The sequence below is a fragment of the Notechis scutatus genome, chromosome 1 (genome assembly GCF_049901735.1).
Source record: "Notechis scutatus isolate UNSWTSFEM ecotype Mainland chromosome 1, rNotScu1.2, whole genome shotgun sequence".
Taxonomy (NCBI): Eukaryota; Metazoa; Chordata; class Lepidosauria; order Squamata; family Elapidae; genus Notechis; species Notechis scutatus.
Genome location: NC_142009.1, coordinates 93,909,831 through 93,926,521, shown reverse-complemented (window position 1 = coordinate 93,926,521; position 16,691 = coordinate 93,909,831). Strand labels below are relative to the sequence as shown.

General features: G+C 39.5%; 1 protein-coding gene across 3 annotated transcripts in view; it reads right to left on the bottom strand.

Moving 5' to 3' along the window:
* Positions 1–5,422: 5,422 nt before the first annotated feature.
* SLC18B1 (solute carrier family 18 member B1) overlaps positions 5,423–16,691 on the bottom strand; it is a 44,389-nt gene continuing 33,120 nt past the window's right edge. For 2 of the 3 annotated variants that reach the window (XM_087971495.1, XM_026666123.2), the window contains exons 10-14: positions 15,992–16,087; positions 14,104–14,178; positions 8,202–8,295; positions 8,065–8,114; positions 5,423–5,870 (exon numbers count right to left, since the gene is read on the bottom strand). In XM_087971495.1, coding sequence (XP_087827621.1) covers positions 5,804–5,870; positions 8,065–8,114; positions 8,202–8,295; positions 14,104–14,178; positions 15,992–16,087 — 382 coding nt within the window. In that variant the 3' untranslated portion in view covers positions 5,423–5,803. The remainder of the gene's footprint in view (positions 5,871–8,064; positions 8,115–8,201; positions 8,296–14,103; positions 14,179–15,991; positions 16,088–16,691) is intronic. The other variant, XM_087971481.1, reaches the window with a different exon arrangement.

Here is a 16,691-nt window from a genome sequence, read left to right as displayed (position 1 = left end):
CATGCTTCCAGGATCCAGCAGTTTTCAACATCTGATGACCTCCTGATCGCAGCTCCCTTTCTGGTACATTTTCTGGTAGGCTTTGTTTGTCTCTTTAGGCAGGGCATTTCCTATCAATAAAGTCTTTTTCGGTTAAGGCTACAGAACCAGCTTTACAGATACTTGCTGACATTCTAAGATTCTCGCTCTCAGAAATGCATATACCCACACACTGAATGCTTTCAAAAAGGTTCTTTGCTAAGTTATATAAAAGTTATAAATACAAATATTTCTTAAATTCTTTAAAATTACAACACATTCTTCTTCTTTCTATAATCTAGCCTTTTAATAATCAAAGCCATAAATCACATTTTTTTTAATGCAAAAAGTCCGTAAGAAGCTCCAGTCATCAATAAAGGTAGATCACGTCATACTCATGTCGAAAGCATTGAAGTGCTTCTGGATTGAAAGGATTAACTGGTGACATCACCATTGTCCCGGGGGAAGCCCAATTGGGGACTACTTTCATGTCCCCATCAGGAGCTGAAGCGAAGGATGGGAGTTCACCCCACCCCATTGGAGCACTTGGGTCTCAAATGCAAGTTTGCTAACCTCCAATAAATGTAGGTAATGTCTTTTCTTTTTTCAAAGAAGCCAATTTACCCTTTCCAACAAAATGTGTCAAACTCACCAACCAGTCCTCCATAACGAAGAATGTTGAATCTTTCCATTAAATCTTCAATTGAATATTGATCTTTAATATCCTTTGAATCAAAGTATATATTTGAATCCAAAACTGTTTAGCTTTTTTATATGTTGACAAAGCATGAAAATGTCCCATCAGGATGTTCACATTTCCAACATACTTTTGAAGTGCCTTTATACATTCTAGAGAATCTAGATAATTTCTTTAGTGTCCCACACCAACAATACATTCTTTTATAAAAATTACCTTTGAATCATAACACAATGTGCATTTCAATTCTTTTAACCACATATTTTCCCACTGAGCCATCTTTATGTTATAAACAAAATTTCAAAATTTCAAATTTCAACAAAGGTTTATACATTTTCAAAATTAATACAATTGTATTTCAAATTCTGTCTTACTTTGCTCCATAAGTCTTTTTATCCATTTTAAATCTTTCAGCTAACTGTGAGAAAGAATCACTTTTCATCATTATTATAACTATGAATGACTGCTAGATGAATCAAAATGCTAAACAAGGACACTCAAGTATCTCAGAATAGCTGTAGATTTGATTAAAGAAATTGTTTTCAAAGAGAAAATACTCATTTCAGTAGAGAGGACTCAGCCAAAATGTCATTTATCACAATTCATGGCAGCACAGCAATCTAGAGCTGTCACTCTACCTGCACTGTTGTTGCAGAACATATACAAATAAACAAAATTGTTATTTCCTACAATATTTATTACTTTTTGTTGCGAACCAGTAGGCAATGTTTTAAGTGATAGTACTACATTAGCACAATGCTCTTTGAGAAACATTAACAAAATGGACTCAAAGAAACCCTCTGATGTACAGGTTGAGTAACCCCAAGATCAGATTTTTAGTTCCTGGCCAAATACACTAGTTGTGTGTCAATGCCTGGTATCTAGCCTTAGATTGGGTAAGAGAGTGGGCATATAGCCCACTGGTTTTGATTCTGCTCCTCCATGTGCTAGAGCTGGCTGAGGAATTCCAGAAGTTGAAGTTCACAAGTCTTAAAGTTGCCAAGGTTGGAGATCCCTGTTCTAGAGAACAAGTCAATTGCCTCTTCTGTATGACAATGTGAATACAATTATCACATTTCCCCTCAAGTCTTCTCTGTAAGCTGAAACCATCCAGCTAATTGTTCCTCACAGGAATTGGTTTGCAGTTGCAGTTGTCTTAATAGCTCTTCTTCGGAGTAGTTTGTCAGTATGATTTTGGACTGCAGTGTCCAAAATTGGCAGAGTTTTCCAAGGGGATATATTTGAACAAGTCAGGGTAAAGTGTGGAAGTTACATTATGCAATCTGGCCTTTATACCCCTGTTAATACACTTAAAATAGTATTTGTCTTTTTAGCAGACAGGACATCCAGATCTTTTTAAAAAATAATTTCTACTAATCCTCCCATCCTTTAATCTTTTTTTCCCCTCCCCTGATGTAGACTTGACATTTCTCTCTCTTAACTATCATCCTGTTTGTTCTGGCCCGTTATTCAAGCCCATCCAGAGGTGTTTTTTTTTTAATCTTTTCTTTTTTAAGCTAGTTACTTCTCCTAATTTTATGTCACTTGCAAATTTGATAATCAACTCCTGAATCCTTTTATCCAGTTCATTAGTAAAAATGTTAAATGGCACAAGGTCCTGAAAAGAAGCCCTGAGATGCTCCCCTCAATTATTTATTTAGCGTATGGCAAATACATGGACTTATAGTGGTTCAAATGTCAATGTCCAGTCCACCCAGCCACCCAAGGACAGGGTGGTCCATGTTAAAAAAAATCAGACATTGGGTGCAAGCTCTTAATAGACACCTGGACACAATGGGATGGATATCCTGTTGAAGAGCACCACAATCACACTGAGGGGCAGAGACAAGACGGGCATTCAAAAGCTGTTGATCCATTGCCATGTATTTAGAGAGCCAGGAGTTCTACAAAAATGTCTGACTGCCAACTGTCATTAACTGCCAATTCTTCAATGTAGTCTGGTTGCCAATTGTTGCTAGTCATTTGGTTCACATTACCATGCTATCCAGGGTGCACCACAAGAAGGCGGACTAGCGTCACACCCCACTTCCTCAATATTCTCCAATTTAATATGCAGCTGCTTATGAGACATCATAGGTCAATTGGTCAATTATGGATCAATAAAACACTTGTATTGTTCTAGACCAAGGGTTCCCAATCTTGGTAACTTTAAGACGTGTAACTTCAGCTTCCAGAATTTCTCAACCAGCCACACTTTGGAATGCCTGATCTAGACCACTTTTGACCATGTTATCAATGAAAAGTTAATCACAAATATATTGTATTTGCAAATATAACAATAAGATGCATCAATATAAAGTTCAGTAGCAATGCACAACAATATTTTACAAAGTGCAAAAACCTTAGTATTGTCTAATCTTAGCTGATCTTAGCTAATTAGCTGTTCTTACCTATTCTTCAATAAATACAGAATTGAATATTTATGGAGATAACTGCTGATGAGGAAAATTTAGCCCTACTTTGGAGAAGAGATTCTTTTCTGACAATATCCAGATTGGGGAATACAACTTGGGGAATACAAAGCAATGGCAAAATTAACATTATAAATCCAAAAGAGAAGTTTGGTTGACTAAATGTAAGAAAGAACGGCTTCTCTATATTCTACACATTACACACAACAAGGCAAACTCAGCCAAAGAATTAAAATACTTCATCTGTCCCAAAACCAAACTAAAATCATTCCTGACTGAAGTAGCTTAAAATATGCAGCCATCAGCAATCCAGACTTCACTTTACGGCTTAGACAATCAAAGGCACTAGATTTATTTCCTAGCAATTATGTCCTAACTTGGGTTGGTGGTAACTCTTCAAAAATGTTTGCTTCCTGGATAGATCTGAAAACTAATTTCTAAATCAATAATAAATTTTAAGGTAGGCTTATCCATACCAGAATGTTGATTATAAAGGCTATGAAAGCACAGCTGGGCAAAATATTTGTTCTGAGAGTTCCATAAAGATACTACTAATTTCTGAGAGCTTTCTTTTTGCGGAATGGGACAACTTACTGCGGTCAATCCGTAGAGGCTATCTCACCACGGGACAACTCACTGTGGCCAACTCACCACGAGACAACTTGCCATGGGACAATCCATGCGGGTAACTCAATGCGTTCTGACCCAAGCCTTGTTCAAATCAAATAAACACAAAGTAGATATAAAAGCAAACCTTTTTAATGCGTCTCTGTGAATTCTGTTCATTCACAGCAAAGAGTCATTAAAACTAATTGTCCCAGATAACAGCAAGCCCTTTCAAGGTTGTGAAAGGCTGCCAAGAACACAAGATTAATTGCAGGGAAATATCCAAAACCAAAAGTCTCTGAAAACAAATCAGAATAGACAGGTCTTCCACAAGAACTTGGAGTTGAAAGAACTTCTTTGCTTCCTGCAAAGAACCCAACCCCTGAGGGCTGGCTTTTATCCCTTATGGGAAGGACCATCACCTTGCAGCCTTACTCCTGAGTCACCTGTGCTGCTGCAGCTGCTCTTTCCTTCAAGCAGCCCTTCATGCGCGTGCACTGGGCACAGGCTCATTGGGGTCCTCTGCATCACTGCTGCCAGACTCCGAAAGCAGCACCCCACTCTCTGAAAGTCCTGGTCCCATCCCTGCACCACGCGCAAGCCCCTCATCCATGTCCTTGCTGTCAGAGACCTCAGCCGTCTGCACTTGCTGCCGGCAAACCACAAAGCAATGCAATAAATATTACGCACCGCTGTTTCTTCTAATTATTTCCATTGCCAAAAAAAATATTTTCCTCTTTTCCTTCCATGATCATCTGGCCAGATGACCATACACCAAGGCACACAAAATGCTGTTACCTTCCCACCGAAGTGGTACCTATTTATTTACTTGCATTTGCATGCTTTTGAACTGCTAGGTTTGCAGGAGCTGGGGGTAAGTAACAGAAGTTCACCCCATTGCCCGGCACTCCGGTGCCAAACTTGGGCTGTCAGCTTTTCCTGTGACCAGCTCAGTGCTTTTAACCACTAAGCCATGGCACCCTCTTTTTTAAGTTAGCACTCTTTAAAATGAGTATCACATTTCTTTCCCCACCCTGAACTGAAACTTGTTTGCTCACTTGATGAAATTAATTTTCCAGTTAAGTGGCGCAGGATGAGCACTAAGAATAACAACAGGATATCTAATAGATAACATACACACACTCAATCACAAGCATTTCACTTTAAAACAAAGCTTGCCTTTACTGCTTTTGTCTTCTCAAACATCCTTCAGTTAATGGATACTGGAGTAGATTAGTTCATTGCGTTTCACGCTATAACTCCCCCTTAATTAATGACTGTGAACGGGACATCGTGATGGAGGAAGGGGCTTTAAGCATCCACAGTACTGCACATGCCTCTGACTTGCAAGACCATTTACAACACCCCTCTTCAAATGAGCAAAATGTGCTCCATGTCCCTGACACACAGAAGTTGCAGGATTTTGCAAGCCAAAGGCTGTGATTTAAATATGCGCTTCATGTCAAACATTTTTGCTGCACTCTTGGAAGTCTAAGCTTTAAATGTACATTGAGTTCTTCAACTTTATGAGCTTTGGTATGTATGTGTTCTGTTTCTTCTGGCTTGATATTGACTTTCAGAAAGTGTTTAAAAAAGGAAAAGATACAAAAGCATGTACAGAATGCGGTTCCATATCAAGGTTCAGTAAACTGACCAAACCAATGTGGGATTATTTGAAATAATACTTTATTAGTTTGCATTCTTTGTGCGTGTCTCTGTATTAAAGAAAAATCACCTTTTGTACAAAACACTTTTATCCTGTAAATCTCTTGGACAGTCTTTTTCAGTGCAACTTTTTCAGAAGACCACCATAGAATTGGGGGTAAAAGGCTAAATTTGGAGTGGCATTTCTAATAATAAAATGGCACGTTATTATTTAATTAGAGACTAATGCTAATTATAATTATATAACTAATTATAATCCAAAGATTGTGAAGGGTTATTTTTTTGGGAAGAACTACATTTCATGACATTTGCTTGGTCTGTTGCACATTATGTTCTTAAATTGCAAATGAAGTTAGATTTAAACTGGCAATGAGAAAAAAACATCTCATGAAGCTTCATACAATAAAAGAGTCCTCTCTTGCTTTGAACCAAGGTGAATTCCAGGAAGGGACCTATGCAAAATGAAAAGAAAAAAAAATGTTCTCAGCATATTGGACACTACAAAGACAAAGAGGCAATAAATGCACACTTTTCTCATAATTGGGCATATTTATTTTGCATAAACCAATAAATAAATTGTATTACACTGTGGGAACTGGCTGCAAAAACAATGACATTGCTTTACAGAGCCCACTCACAGGTACCTACAATTTTATTTATTTTTTTGGTCTGATTCACATGGGAATCCCAGAAAGGAGCACTGCTGTAGAGAAGGTGGTTATGTGGCAACTTCAGAGGACTCTGGAAGAAGTGGATTCTTCAGACCCTTTCAATCAGGATTCAGGCCTGGATAGTTAATGAAATAGCATTGATCACACAGCTAGATGACCTCTGGTGATAGTAAGATGGGGGTGGGTACGTCCATTGGATGACCTCTGGCAGGAGTGATGCATCCATCTTTGCTGTTCTTAACTTCTCAGTGGCTTTAAAGCCTTTCATGGCTTGGGACTGAGCTACTTATGTCTCTCTCCAATGCTATCTATCCATCTTATTAGATTTGGTAGAAGAGGCGTGCTCTGGGCACCATATCATAAGCAGTGTTGGATAGCAGGGACCAGAAGGACAGTCTTTTCTGCCATGACATCCACCCTTTGGAATATCATCACCCCTGAAATTAGATTGGCCCCATCCCTGTTGGCTTTTTGTAAATCCTATGCCTAGGTCTCTGGTCATGGAATGGGATATTTGGTACAGCCAACTCGCCACAGGCAACTTATCACTGCCAATTCTCTCTGGCTAACTCACCATAGCCAACTCATCATAGGACAACTCGCCGAGGCCAACTCACCATTAGGTAACTTGCTGCAGACAATTCAACGCTACAAGTATTCAAAATAATAAGAATAAATATTTTACTTTTTGTCAATCACTTTTTCTGTCTTTCCTTTTGCATCCTTTCTTTAATGATTCTATTCCACCATTTCTTCGATATTGTCCTGTGGCAAGTTGTTCCACAGTAAGTTGGCTGTGGCAAGTTGGCCATGATGAGTTGGCTGTGCCGAGTTGTCCTAGACCTCTCTGGGCATGGGATACAGCCTTTCTCCTGGCTCTGTGGATGGTTGGTTGGATAATGCCTGGCTGCTAGCTATTTCATTTTATTTTTTTATTTCATGTATTTTGCACCTTTTATTGTTAAATTGCCTAGAATCAAGTAAAAATGACAGTTACGTAAATCAAATGAAAATAGGTACTCTATATTTGACCATTTAAATCCAAATGTGGATTTAAACTTTTCTGGAATGAGAGATTTAAGAAATATAACTAAAACAAGCCATTACTTAATAGTTAAATAGCTACATTTTTGCTTGTAGGCACCAACGCACCTATTCGCTAGAACTGGTTGTTAACATTCTAAGCAGTTCGGAGAACTGGTTGTTAGAAGAAATTACTGGCCTAATCCTGTAAGGAAGGCAGCAAGGAAACATTCTGGTGTTGCTTACAGAAACTGCCTCTCTGTTAATCCTTATTACATTCTTGGCAGGACTAGACTTATTGTCTCAGGAACTTCTCTGGAGTCTTTTTCCCCTTCTTTGCTGGTACTTTGCTTGTGTGGAGTGACCATTCAAAGTTACGATGGCACTGAAAAAAGTGACTTATGACCATTTTTCACACTTATGACTGTTGCAGCATCCCCACAGTTATGAGAGGTCAGGCGAGGAGATGCGTGCCTTGATGTGAATGATATTGAGTTGGCCACACCCAGCCAATAACATGAGCACCAAGCCACACCCACTAACTAAGCCATGCCCACAGAACTGGTTGTTAAAACACTTGAATCCCACCACTGACCAGCAGTGAATATGCAACAGTAATTTGCAACTATATGATAGGGATTATAATATGCAAACACCTTCAAGGTGAATATTTAAACAATGCAGTTATTTTTCTGTGATTAGTTTGGTTTTATTTAATGTGTTATTAAAAAGCAAATATTGAAATAAAGGGGCCACTTGGCATGTTGTTCACAATGCTATTTGAACGGCTGATATCTGTTAAAAGGAAAACCCAGCCAATTAATTCATGAAAAACATAGAAGAACTAACAAAAATTGGCATTAATTTTTTTGTGGTCTTAATGAGAATCAATAACAAAGTATTCTACTCCTTTCATGAAATTTTAAGAAAAAGAACAAAATTTTTACTGTACCTCTTTCTTTGTATGGCTTCATAGGTATAATAAATTGCAGATGCTAATCCCTTCAGAGAAAGCAACTATTAGTATATTTGTGACATTTCATATTTCAATGTAATAAAATAATGAATAAATCATGTTAGTGTACATACACTTAACAATGTGAATCCTCCTTGGATGGCTGCAGACCATTCAAAACCCAGTTTCTCATTTAGGAAGCCACCTAAAGTGGGGCCTACAAAAGACCTACAAACAAACAAACAAAACCATACATACCCAATTTATCATAAATCTAAAAATATATAAGAACAGGAAATAAATATGTAGCAGGGAAGAATACATTGAGGTAATCAACATCCACACAAGCCGTCTTTTGGGAATTCCACGCTCACAGCCCTTCTGCCATGGAATATCCATGGCTGTTCCACAGGGGAAATCCACTTGGGTAGGTAGCTATTCTGCCACCATCTGTTCTGCTGCCCTCTTTTGAACCCCAGACCTCTGAACCTTCCCCAGAAATAAGCTTTTAAACAAATGGCTCTAGTTTTGCCTTTTGAACCAGGGTTACCAGGCCCAAGTAGTTTCAGACTCAAGGCTGCTAAGGACAAACTCCATTCAAATTCCATTAGGAGCCGTGGTGGTGCAGTGGTTAGAATGCAGTATTGCATGCTAAATCAACTCACTGCTAGGAGTTCGATTCTGACTGACTCAAGGTTGACTCAGCCTTCTATCCTTCTGAGATAGTTAAAATGAGGACGCAGATTGTTGGGGGCAATACGCTGGCTCTGTTAAACCACTTAGAGATGGTTGTAAAGCACTATGAAGCGGTATATGCAGTATATCTAACTGCTATTGCTATTGCTAGTGCTATCCTGGAGTGAAAAAGAACAAATGCTTTTATCCTAATAAAGATAGCAAAATACTTGAGATGCAACATTTATGTGAGGCTGATATAGTACATACCAAAGGTAGCCATCATTAACTTGTAAACAGCCTGAACAGACCAAGAGATAGATCAGGAATGCATATATAGCTAATCCAAATTGAGTAAAAACCACATTGAAAAAAAAAAAATCTGACATGAGTAACTGCACCTTTTCTGGCAACTATAATTTGCTTATTCCAAATTTCTGGGGATACCTGAATTCCTAGGCTCAGTCAGATGAGATCTATTTCTTTAAAGTCCTTGCTTCTCCCCAAAACCATTAGTCAAGATTCCACAGAAATAGATTCCTAATTTTGTTTCCCTTGAGAATTCCATCCCCTGCCTCATACTTGAGAAAGATGGTAGGTGTGGTTGTAGATTATTTAGGATTCCCAAGAGACCCCCTCCTGGCCAAGTTCCTAGTTCTACTACAAAGTACAAAACAAATACACAAGATGTACCAAACAGGCCTCACAGACTTTTTAATTGTATACGTTACATTAAATGTCTGAATTAGTTGCCAGTTATTTCTAAACAATTCCTTACTCAATTGATAGTTTGAATGTTTTAAATTACTGTAACATGTTCTTTAAAGAAAAATAACAGAACACATTGTAATTGACTTTTAGTACACTGTGTATATCAATCTCAATATCCAAAATAACCACATGTAATTGGCATTAAGAGATACTTTCTGAAGCCAAATTTTATCCACCCCGCCCCACAGAAGCAACTGTCAAGCCACATGCTATTTTTCTAGAGAAATATAACAAAAACTACTTTCTTTCCCATCTATAAAGACTAGGCAACCCATGATCAGTTGGGTTATCATTTCATATATATTTCCTTACTTAACTCACCCCACTCACACACTCGCTGCACCTTCTTCATACCCTTACACACACACTTACACCCTCCCCAACCTGCGCTGCACTTCTTGTGCCCACCCTGCAGCCTTCACTGGGTGTCTCTTGTGCACCCACTTGCATCCTCATAGCAATAGCATTTAGACTTATACACCAGTTTGCAGTGCTTTAAGTGGTTTTCAGAGTCAGCGTATTGCCCCCAACAATCTGCATCATTATTTTACCGACCTCGGAAGGATGGAAGGTTGAATCAATCTTGAGCTGGTCAGGACTGAACTGCTGGCAGTCGGCAGAGTTAGCCTGCAGTACTGCATTCTAATCACTGTGCCACCATAACTCAGGCCGTCTCCTGGCCCTCTTGGTGATTCTTGCACACCCACTCACACCCCACTCATCCCTCTGACCCGTGTGGCCCTCTTACACACTGTCATGCAGTGACATGCATCATCCCCAGTATGAATGGATAGCATGGGTTGGCGAGGGGGTGTAGCAGTTTCATAGAAACGTGCAAGGTGTGCAAGAGGTACTGTGTGGGTCAGAGTAGCGTGGGGTACAGCACGGGAATCAGGAAGGGTACATGGGGGTGTGGCACAGATCAGGAAAGGGTGCGTGAGATGTGTGACTCCACAGGTGGCAGCTTTTTAATATGGATTCCTGATTTATCACGTGTTGTAGTGATCTTTTTGCTCCATTGTTCACATATAAGCAGTTTAGGTGGGCTTGATCCATCTGATCCTACTTGATTTTTCCCACTAGCAAGAATAGCTTCAGGAATTCTTCAGGAAGAAAACTCTTAATTATTATTGATACAGACTATAGGTATATTGCTCTCCAATAAAGCAGAAATAGACAACTCTGAACTATGGTGTCAGACTCTGATTTATTGGAAACAACAGACCAAAACTTCCAACTTCATATATACATTTTCCACAATTAGAACAGCTGACAAAGTATTGCAATACATTTAATACAGTATTATGGAAACATAAATCCCATTAATAGCAAGGTTGCAGGTATAAAATAGAATCCGGGCTAACAGAAGGAATCCTTGCTGAAGATAACCCCTCTTCCTAATTAAACATACAGTAATCCATATGGAGTAACCGAAAACCAATTGCTTCAAATGTTGCAATAAAATAACCCACCAATGGACTCATCGAGAGAAATGTTTCCGATGCATAATATTAAGCTTAAAATCGTAAAAGCCAGACCTAAAGTCTATTTGAAACCTATGTGTTCTGATCAATAAGAGAATTTTTTGGAGAACAATGCATTGGATAGAAAAAAAAATTCTCTGTCCAAATTTCAAATCTCTATTTTAATTATGGTGGTAACACACCTGATCCTCTATTCCAGGGGTGTCAAACTCAAGGCCCGTGGGCTGCATCCAGCCCACAATGTGACTAGATCTGGCCCGCAGGGCTGCCCTTGAGACAACGAAGGATCAGCCCCCAGTGCCTCAGCCCTGGCCCAGGCCGGCCAGGTGTTAATCTATAACTTGATAGCCACCATCCAGGCTGGAACACAATCAGCCTTAGAAGGAAAGAAAGAAAGAACTCTAAACCTTTTCCTCTGGTTTTCTTTTTTCCCTTTCCCCTGATTCCTGAAGCTTCTCCAACTGGTAGAAAAAACAAGCATATATTGGTCAGCATATTGTTTCTGATTGATAAATCATGATTCTGTAGCATGCGCTAACTTTATAAACTATATTTCCAAATGCACTTTTAACATCCTATCTCTGGTTCTTTACTGGGCACTCTCCTTCTTTCCTTCCTTATTATCTTTGGTTCTTTCTCATTAACCATTGCTGGACATAGATTCTTTAATACACTGATTAGAAATGAATGAGACATAAAGTGCAATATTTACTAGAACTCTCTGAACTTCAGCAACAATTAACCATAATGGGAAATCCTGTAGGATATATCAGAATTCTATCAGTCTCTGTTGCCTAACAGTAAATAATTTAGGTACATATCAAGCTATTAAATTGCTGCATGCTTTAAAAATGGTTTGGAAGAAGTCCTTTGAACCTGATTACATGATTAACAGATTAACAGAATTGGGACCTTGTAGGTCATCTAGTCCAATCCCCCCACCCAAGCAAGAGACCCTACACCATTTCTGACAAATGGCAGTCCAAACTCCTCTTAAAAGCCTCCAGTGATGGCGTTCCCACAACTTCTGAGGGCAAGTTGTTTCATTGGTTGATTGTTGTCACTGTCAGAATGTTTCTCCTTATTTCCATGTTGAATCTCTCCTTGTTCAGTTTCCATCCATTATTCCTTGTCTGTCCTTCAAGTACCTTGGAAAGTAGCCTGAGCCCCTTCTCCCTGTGGCAGCCCCTCAAATATTGGAAGACTGCTATCCTGTCTCCCTTGGTCCTTCTCTTCACCAGACTAGCCATGCTCAGTTCCTGTAACTGTCCTACTTGGTGTTTGTGTTTGTCTTCCTTCCCATCCCTCTTACTTCATTATTTGATTTTCTTTCTGGGAGTTTTTGCTTGGAATTAGATCCTGGAGATCCTAAAGTCTGGTCACCCTCCCCGCCCCCACCTGCCTATGCAGAATCCTTCTCTTATTCATGACAGCACATCTTTGTTGAGGCTTCCTGAGACAAAGATTGTGCTGCTGTTTTAACGAAACAAATAATTACATGCAACTTTTAAGGCGGCTAAATCTCAGTATCATATAGAAGCCTGGGAAAAGATATCTGTGCTTTAAGAAAAGACAGAGAGGGGCTGGATTTGTGAACCCAGCCTTAAGAGCCATTATGTACTCTTCCATATATGCCAATTTGGCATAGGATTTTAAAATGCTGGCCTAAAAACCCGGAGACTGTGAATTTTAGTCCTGTCTCAAAGCTGAAAATTGGCTGGGGGACTTAAGGTCCAGTCACTCTGTCTCACAGTCCAACCCACCTCACAGATAAGAGGATGAAAAAAATATTACAGATGTTTGCTGCCTTGAGTTGCTTATACAGTAATAAAGGTGGAGTAAAAACCAAATAAACAAATAAATCCCAATCCTTCTAGGCAATTAAGAAATATAAGCTTTGAGATGTGCTCATGATTTGAATGAATCAATCTTGATGTCTGTTTCTAGAAGGAAGAAATTTTTGGCAGCTGCAAAATATGTTCAGTACATATGACTTTCTAAACATTTGTTTTAAAAGTCTTCTTTATCTGTTCACATAATTTTATTCTTTTTTTTAAAATTGGGAATGAAAATGGCATTCAACTATTAACCTTAATAATTGCAGCTAGCATTAATAAGCGCTTACTGTATATTAGTTTGATTTTAAATGTTATATTTATTTTCAAAAGGAAAAAGGTTCATTTTATTTGTTGCATTAGGACAATGAATCCCAAATCAATAATCAGAAAACTTTCAATTAGTATTTATTTTCTTCCTATCACATAGAAGACACTGACTTCTGAAGGAAACACTATGATTGCTATCTGTTCTTTAGCTATGCCTATTAACCAGCTTTCTGTGCAAAAAGTAGGGCCGGCTTAATAATACAATGAGATCCAAAAGAGAGCAAAATGACCACGGTTGTGATCTATAGATCAGAGAAAATCAGCTGCCCCTTAGATCCAAAATTACTCTGTATAGTGCTTTGGTGTCTTTGTGCAGTTCAACCTTCTATACTTCTGGCAAGGTCCTGCATGAGTTACTCAACATTTATGGATGATATATGTAGATATTGGGAGAGAGCATATGTTGTGAACATTTAAGGCGCAATGTTTCTGAGTTGTCTCTCGTTCATATCCCTGATTGTTATGCCAAAGATTGCATATAATATGGCTGAACAAACATCACAGGCTAGCAGCCAACAAAAATAGCGTCATACTTGAAGCAATTTTTTTTTCTTTCCCGTGTCTGCGCCATTTTGTAAACCTCAAATATCATGTTTTAATAAATGAAGGCTGACTATACATTCTACTGTTCATGAAGCACCAATATAGCATCCTGATAATGCAGTGATTGTAGCACTATCATGGTTCAGGCAGATTAAGGGTAGGGCTTGATTGGGGTGCTGCATTTATCAGTGTGAAAACCCCATCACCACCACTGGTTGGCGCTCCTCCATGGATGCTACCATCCTATTTCCTGAAGGGTTATTGGCTTGTATGTATTTCTCCCAAACTCTTAAGAATTTTTTCTGTACTTGATGATGCTGTTTAGTCTATATAATGTTTAGTCAGCAGTTGTATTTCTGATCATGAATTGTATAGGTATTTTATGAGTGGTTACATACCCAAGTGCCCATAATGCACCGAAGAGTCCAGACACCAATCCAAGCAAGTTTAATCCTTCCTCAAATCCATTCTCACTGTAGAAGTCAAGGCAGAAATCCAGAGTTATTTCCAAGGACAATATTTGCATTTATAACTACAAAACATTTTAGAAGGCAATCATCACCAAAAATAATTATATAGTCCCAAACCAGCAACATCTGTAACAGAACAGTTTGTCTTTAAATGTAGAAAAGAAAAATATCAACGGTTGTCTCTCCTCAAAACAATATATTCAGCATTTAAAATCTTTTCAGTGATTTGGTTCACACATTGAACTCTGCCAATGGTTTGCTTAGAATAGAATAACAGAGTTGGGAGGGACCTTGGAGGTCGTCTAGTCCAACCTCCTGCTCAGGCAGGAAACCCTATACCATTTCAGACAAAATACTTTTCAATCTCTTCTTAAAAACTTCCAGTGTTGAAGAATTCACAACTTCTGGAGGCAAGTGGTTCCACTGATTAATTGTTCTAACTGTCAGGAAATTTCTCCTTAGTTTTAGGTTGCTTCTCTCCTTGATTAGTTTCCACCTATTGCTTCCTCTCCTACCCTCAGGTGCTTTGGAGAATAACTTGACTCCCTCTTCTTTGTGGCAGCCCCTGAAATGTTGGAACACTGCTATCATATCACCCCTAGTCCTTCTCTTCAATTAACTAGACATACCCAATTCCAGCAACCGTTCTTTATATGCTTTAGCCTCCAGTCCCCTAATCATCTTTGTTACTCTTCTCTACATTCTTTCTAGAGTCTCAACATCTTTTTTATATTGTGGCAACCAAACTTGGATGCAGTATTCCAAGTGTGGCCTTACCAAGGCATTATAAAGTAGGCATTACAACTTCATGTGATCTTGATTCTATCCCTCTGTTTATGCAGTCTAGAACTGTGTTGGCTCAATGATTATTATTTCTGGGTTTGGCCAAGGGACAAACTTAATCTTCTTAAGGATAGTCAAAGATTTTTTTCAGATATATGGGATGGCAGTTTGTGAAAATGGGGGTATGCTTTGTTTAGATTGATGGGGCTTTTCTTACATTTCTTTTCTTCATGCGTTTATCAATTCAAACATAAGGAAACTGCCATTAGGTTTCAGCTGTCATAAATGGGGGTCACCGAGGCAAGAAAGAGAGACAGAGCACATGTGGCCATGGATTGGGATGTTTATTCCAGTTTATTGAATAAATAGGGATTAACCAAGTATGTACAACACGTTGGTCCATGGACCATGGCATGCAGACATTTCCATACATTATTCCTGAGCAGCATGATGTTGTCTTGGAAGCCATGGATGTACCTTTGATAAGTAAGGCAGGTCATTATCCAGGGCAGGGGGAGAGAGAGAAAAGAAAAGGTTCTAAACAGAGACAATGCCAAACCATAATTTGATTTAATAAGTACCTCTGTCTTTAAAGCAGAGGTCTCCAAACTTGGCAACTTTAAGACTTGTGGACTTCAACTCCCAGAATTCTGGGAGTTGAAGTCCACAAGTCTTAAAGTCGCCAAGTTTGGGGACCTCTGCTTTAAAGCAATCCTAACAATCTGATGTAGTTGTTAAGGCATCACGCTCGAGACCAGGAGTTCTAGTCCCAATCTGAAGGCACAGAGCCAGGTGGGCTTGGGCTAGTCACTTTCTCTCAGCCCTAGGAAAGAGACAACGACAAACCACTTTTAAAAAAAACTTGCCAAGAAAACTGCAAGGACTTGTCCAAGCAGTACCCAAGTCAGGCATGACTGAATGGAAGCAGTGGGGGCAAGGGGGTGGAGGGGTGGGAGAGGGCATACAACTGTAGTTAATTATTCTGGTCTTTGAGGATAAAGAATAATATAAATATGAAGAGAAGATCACTTACTATGCACTATTGATTGCTTCAGGGTATATTGGGATACCAATCATTGAAAGAGCAAAACCGTTCAGGACCATCATCAGAATGAAAAGCCAAAGCTGACTGCAAAATCACAAGCACAGACACAACGCTTCATTTCAGCTGTAATTCATGGTATCTCTTTGCCATCTGTCATTTATATTTAAAAGGCCACCCAATTCACAGTGACCTTAGAGCAGGGGTGTCAAGGCCCAGGGGCGGCATCTGGCCCGTGGGGTGCTTAGATCCAGCCTGCGGGGCTGCCCTGGAAACAGCAAAGGACCAGCCCGTGGTGCCTTTGGTAGCAAAAACGGAGCTCGCGAGGGCTGCCTGTGGCCCTCCCAAGCTCCGGTTTCACTGGCAGAGGGTTGCAGGAGGCCGTCACAACTGAAAATGGGGCTCGGGAGCCCGTTTTTTGCTGGCAGAACGCTCAGGCCACCTCAGGTGCCCCTGACACAAGTGACATTGAGCTGGGCACACACACCCGGCCATGCACCCATGTCCTGTCCCACCCGAGGTCAAACACAACCCTGATGTAGCCCTCAATGAAATCAAGCTTGACACCCCTGCTTTAGAGATTTAGAGCCCCCCCCTTCTTTTATCTCTTAAGTGTCATTCTCACTGGCTGCAATAACACTACACATGCTCCTTTCCGTTAGTCAGGACTGCTATGTTAAACCACTCAGGT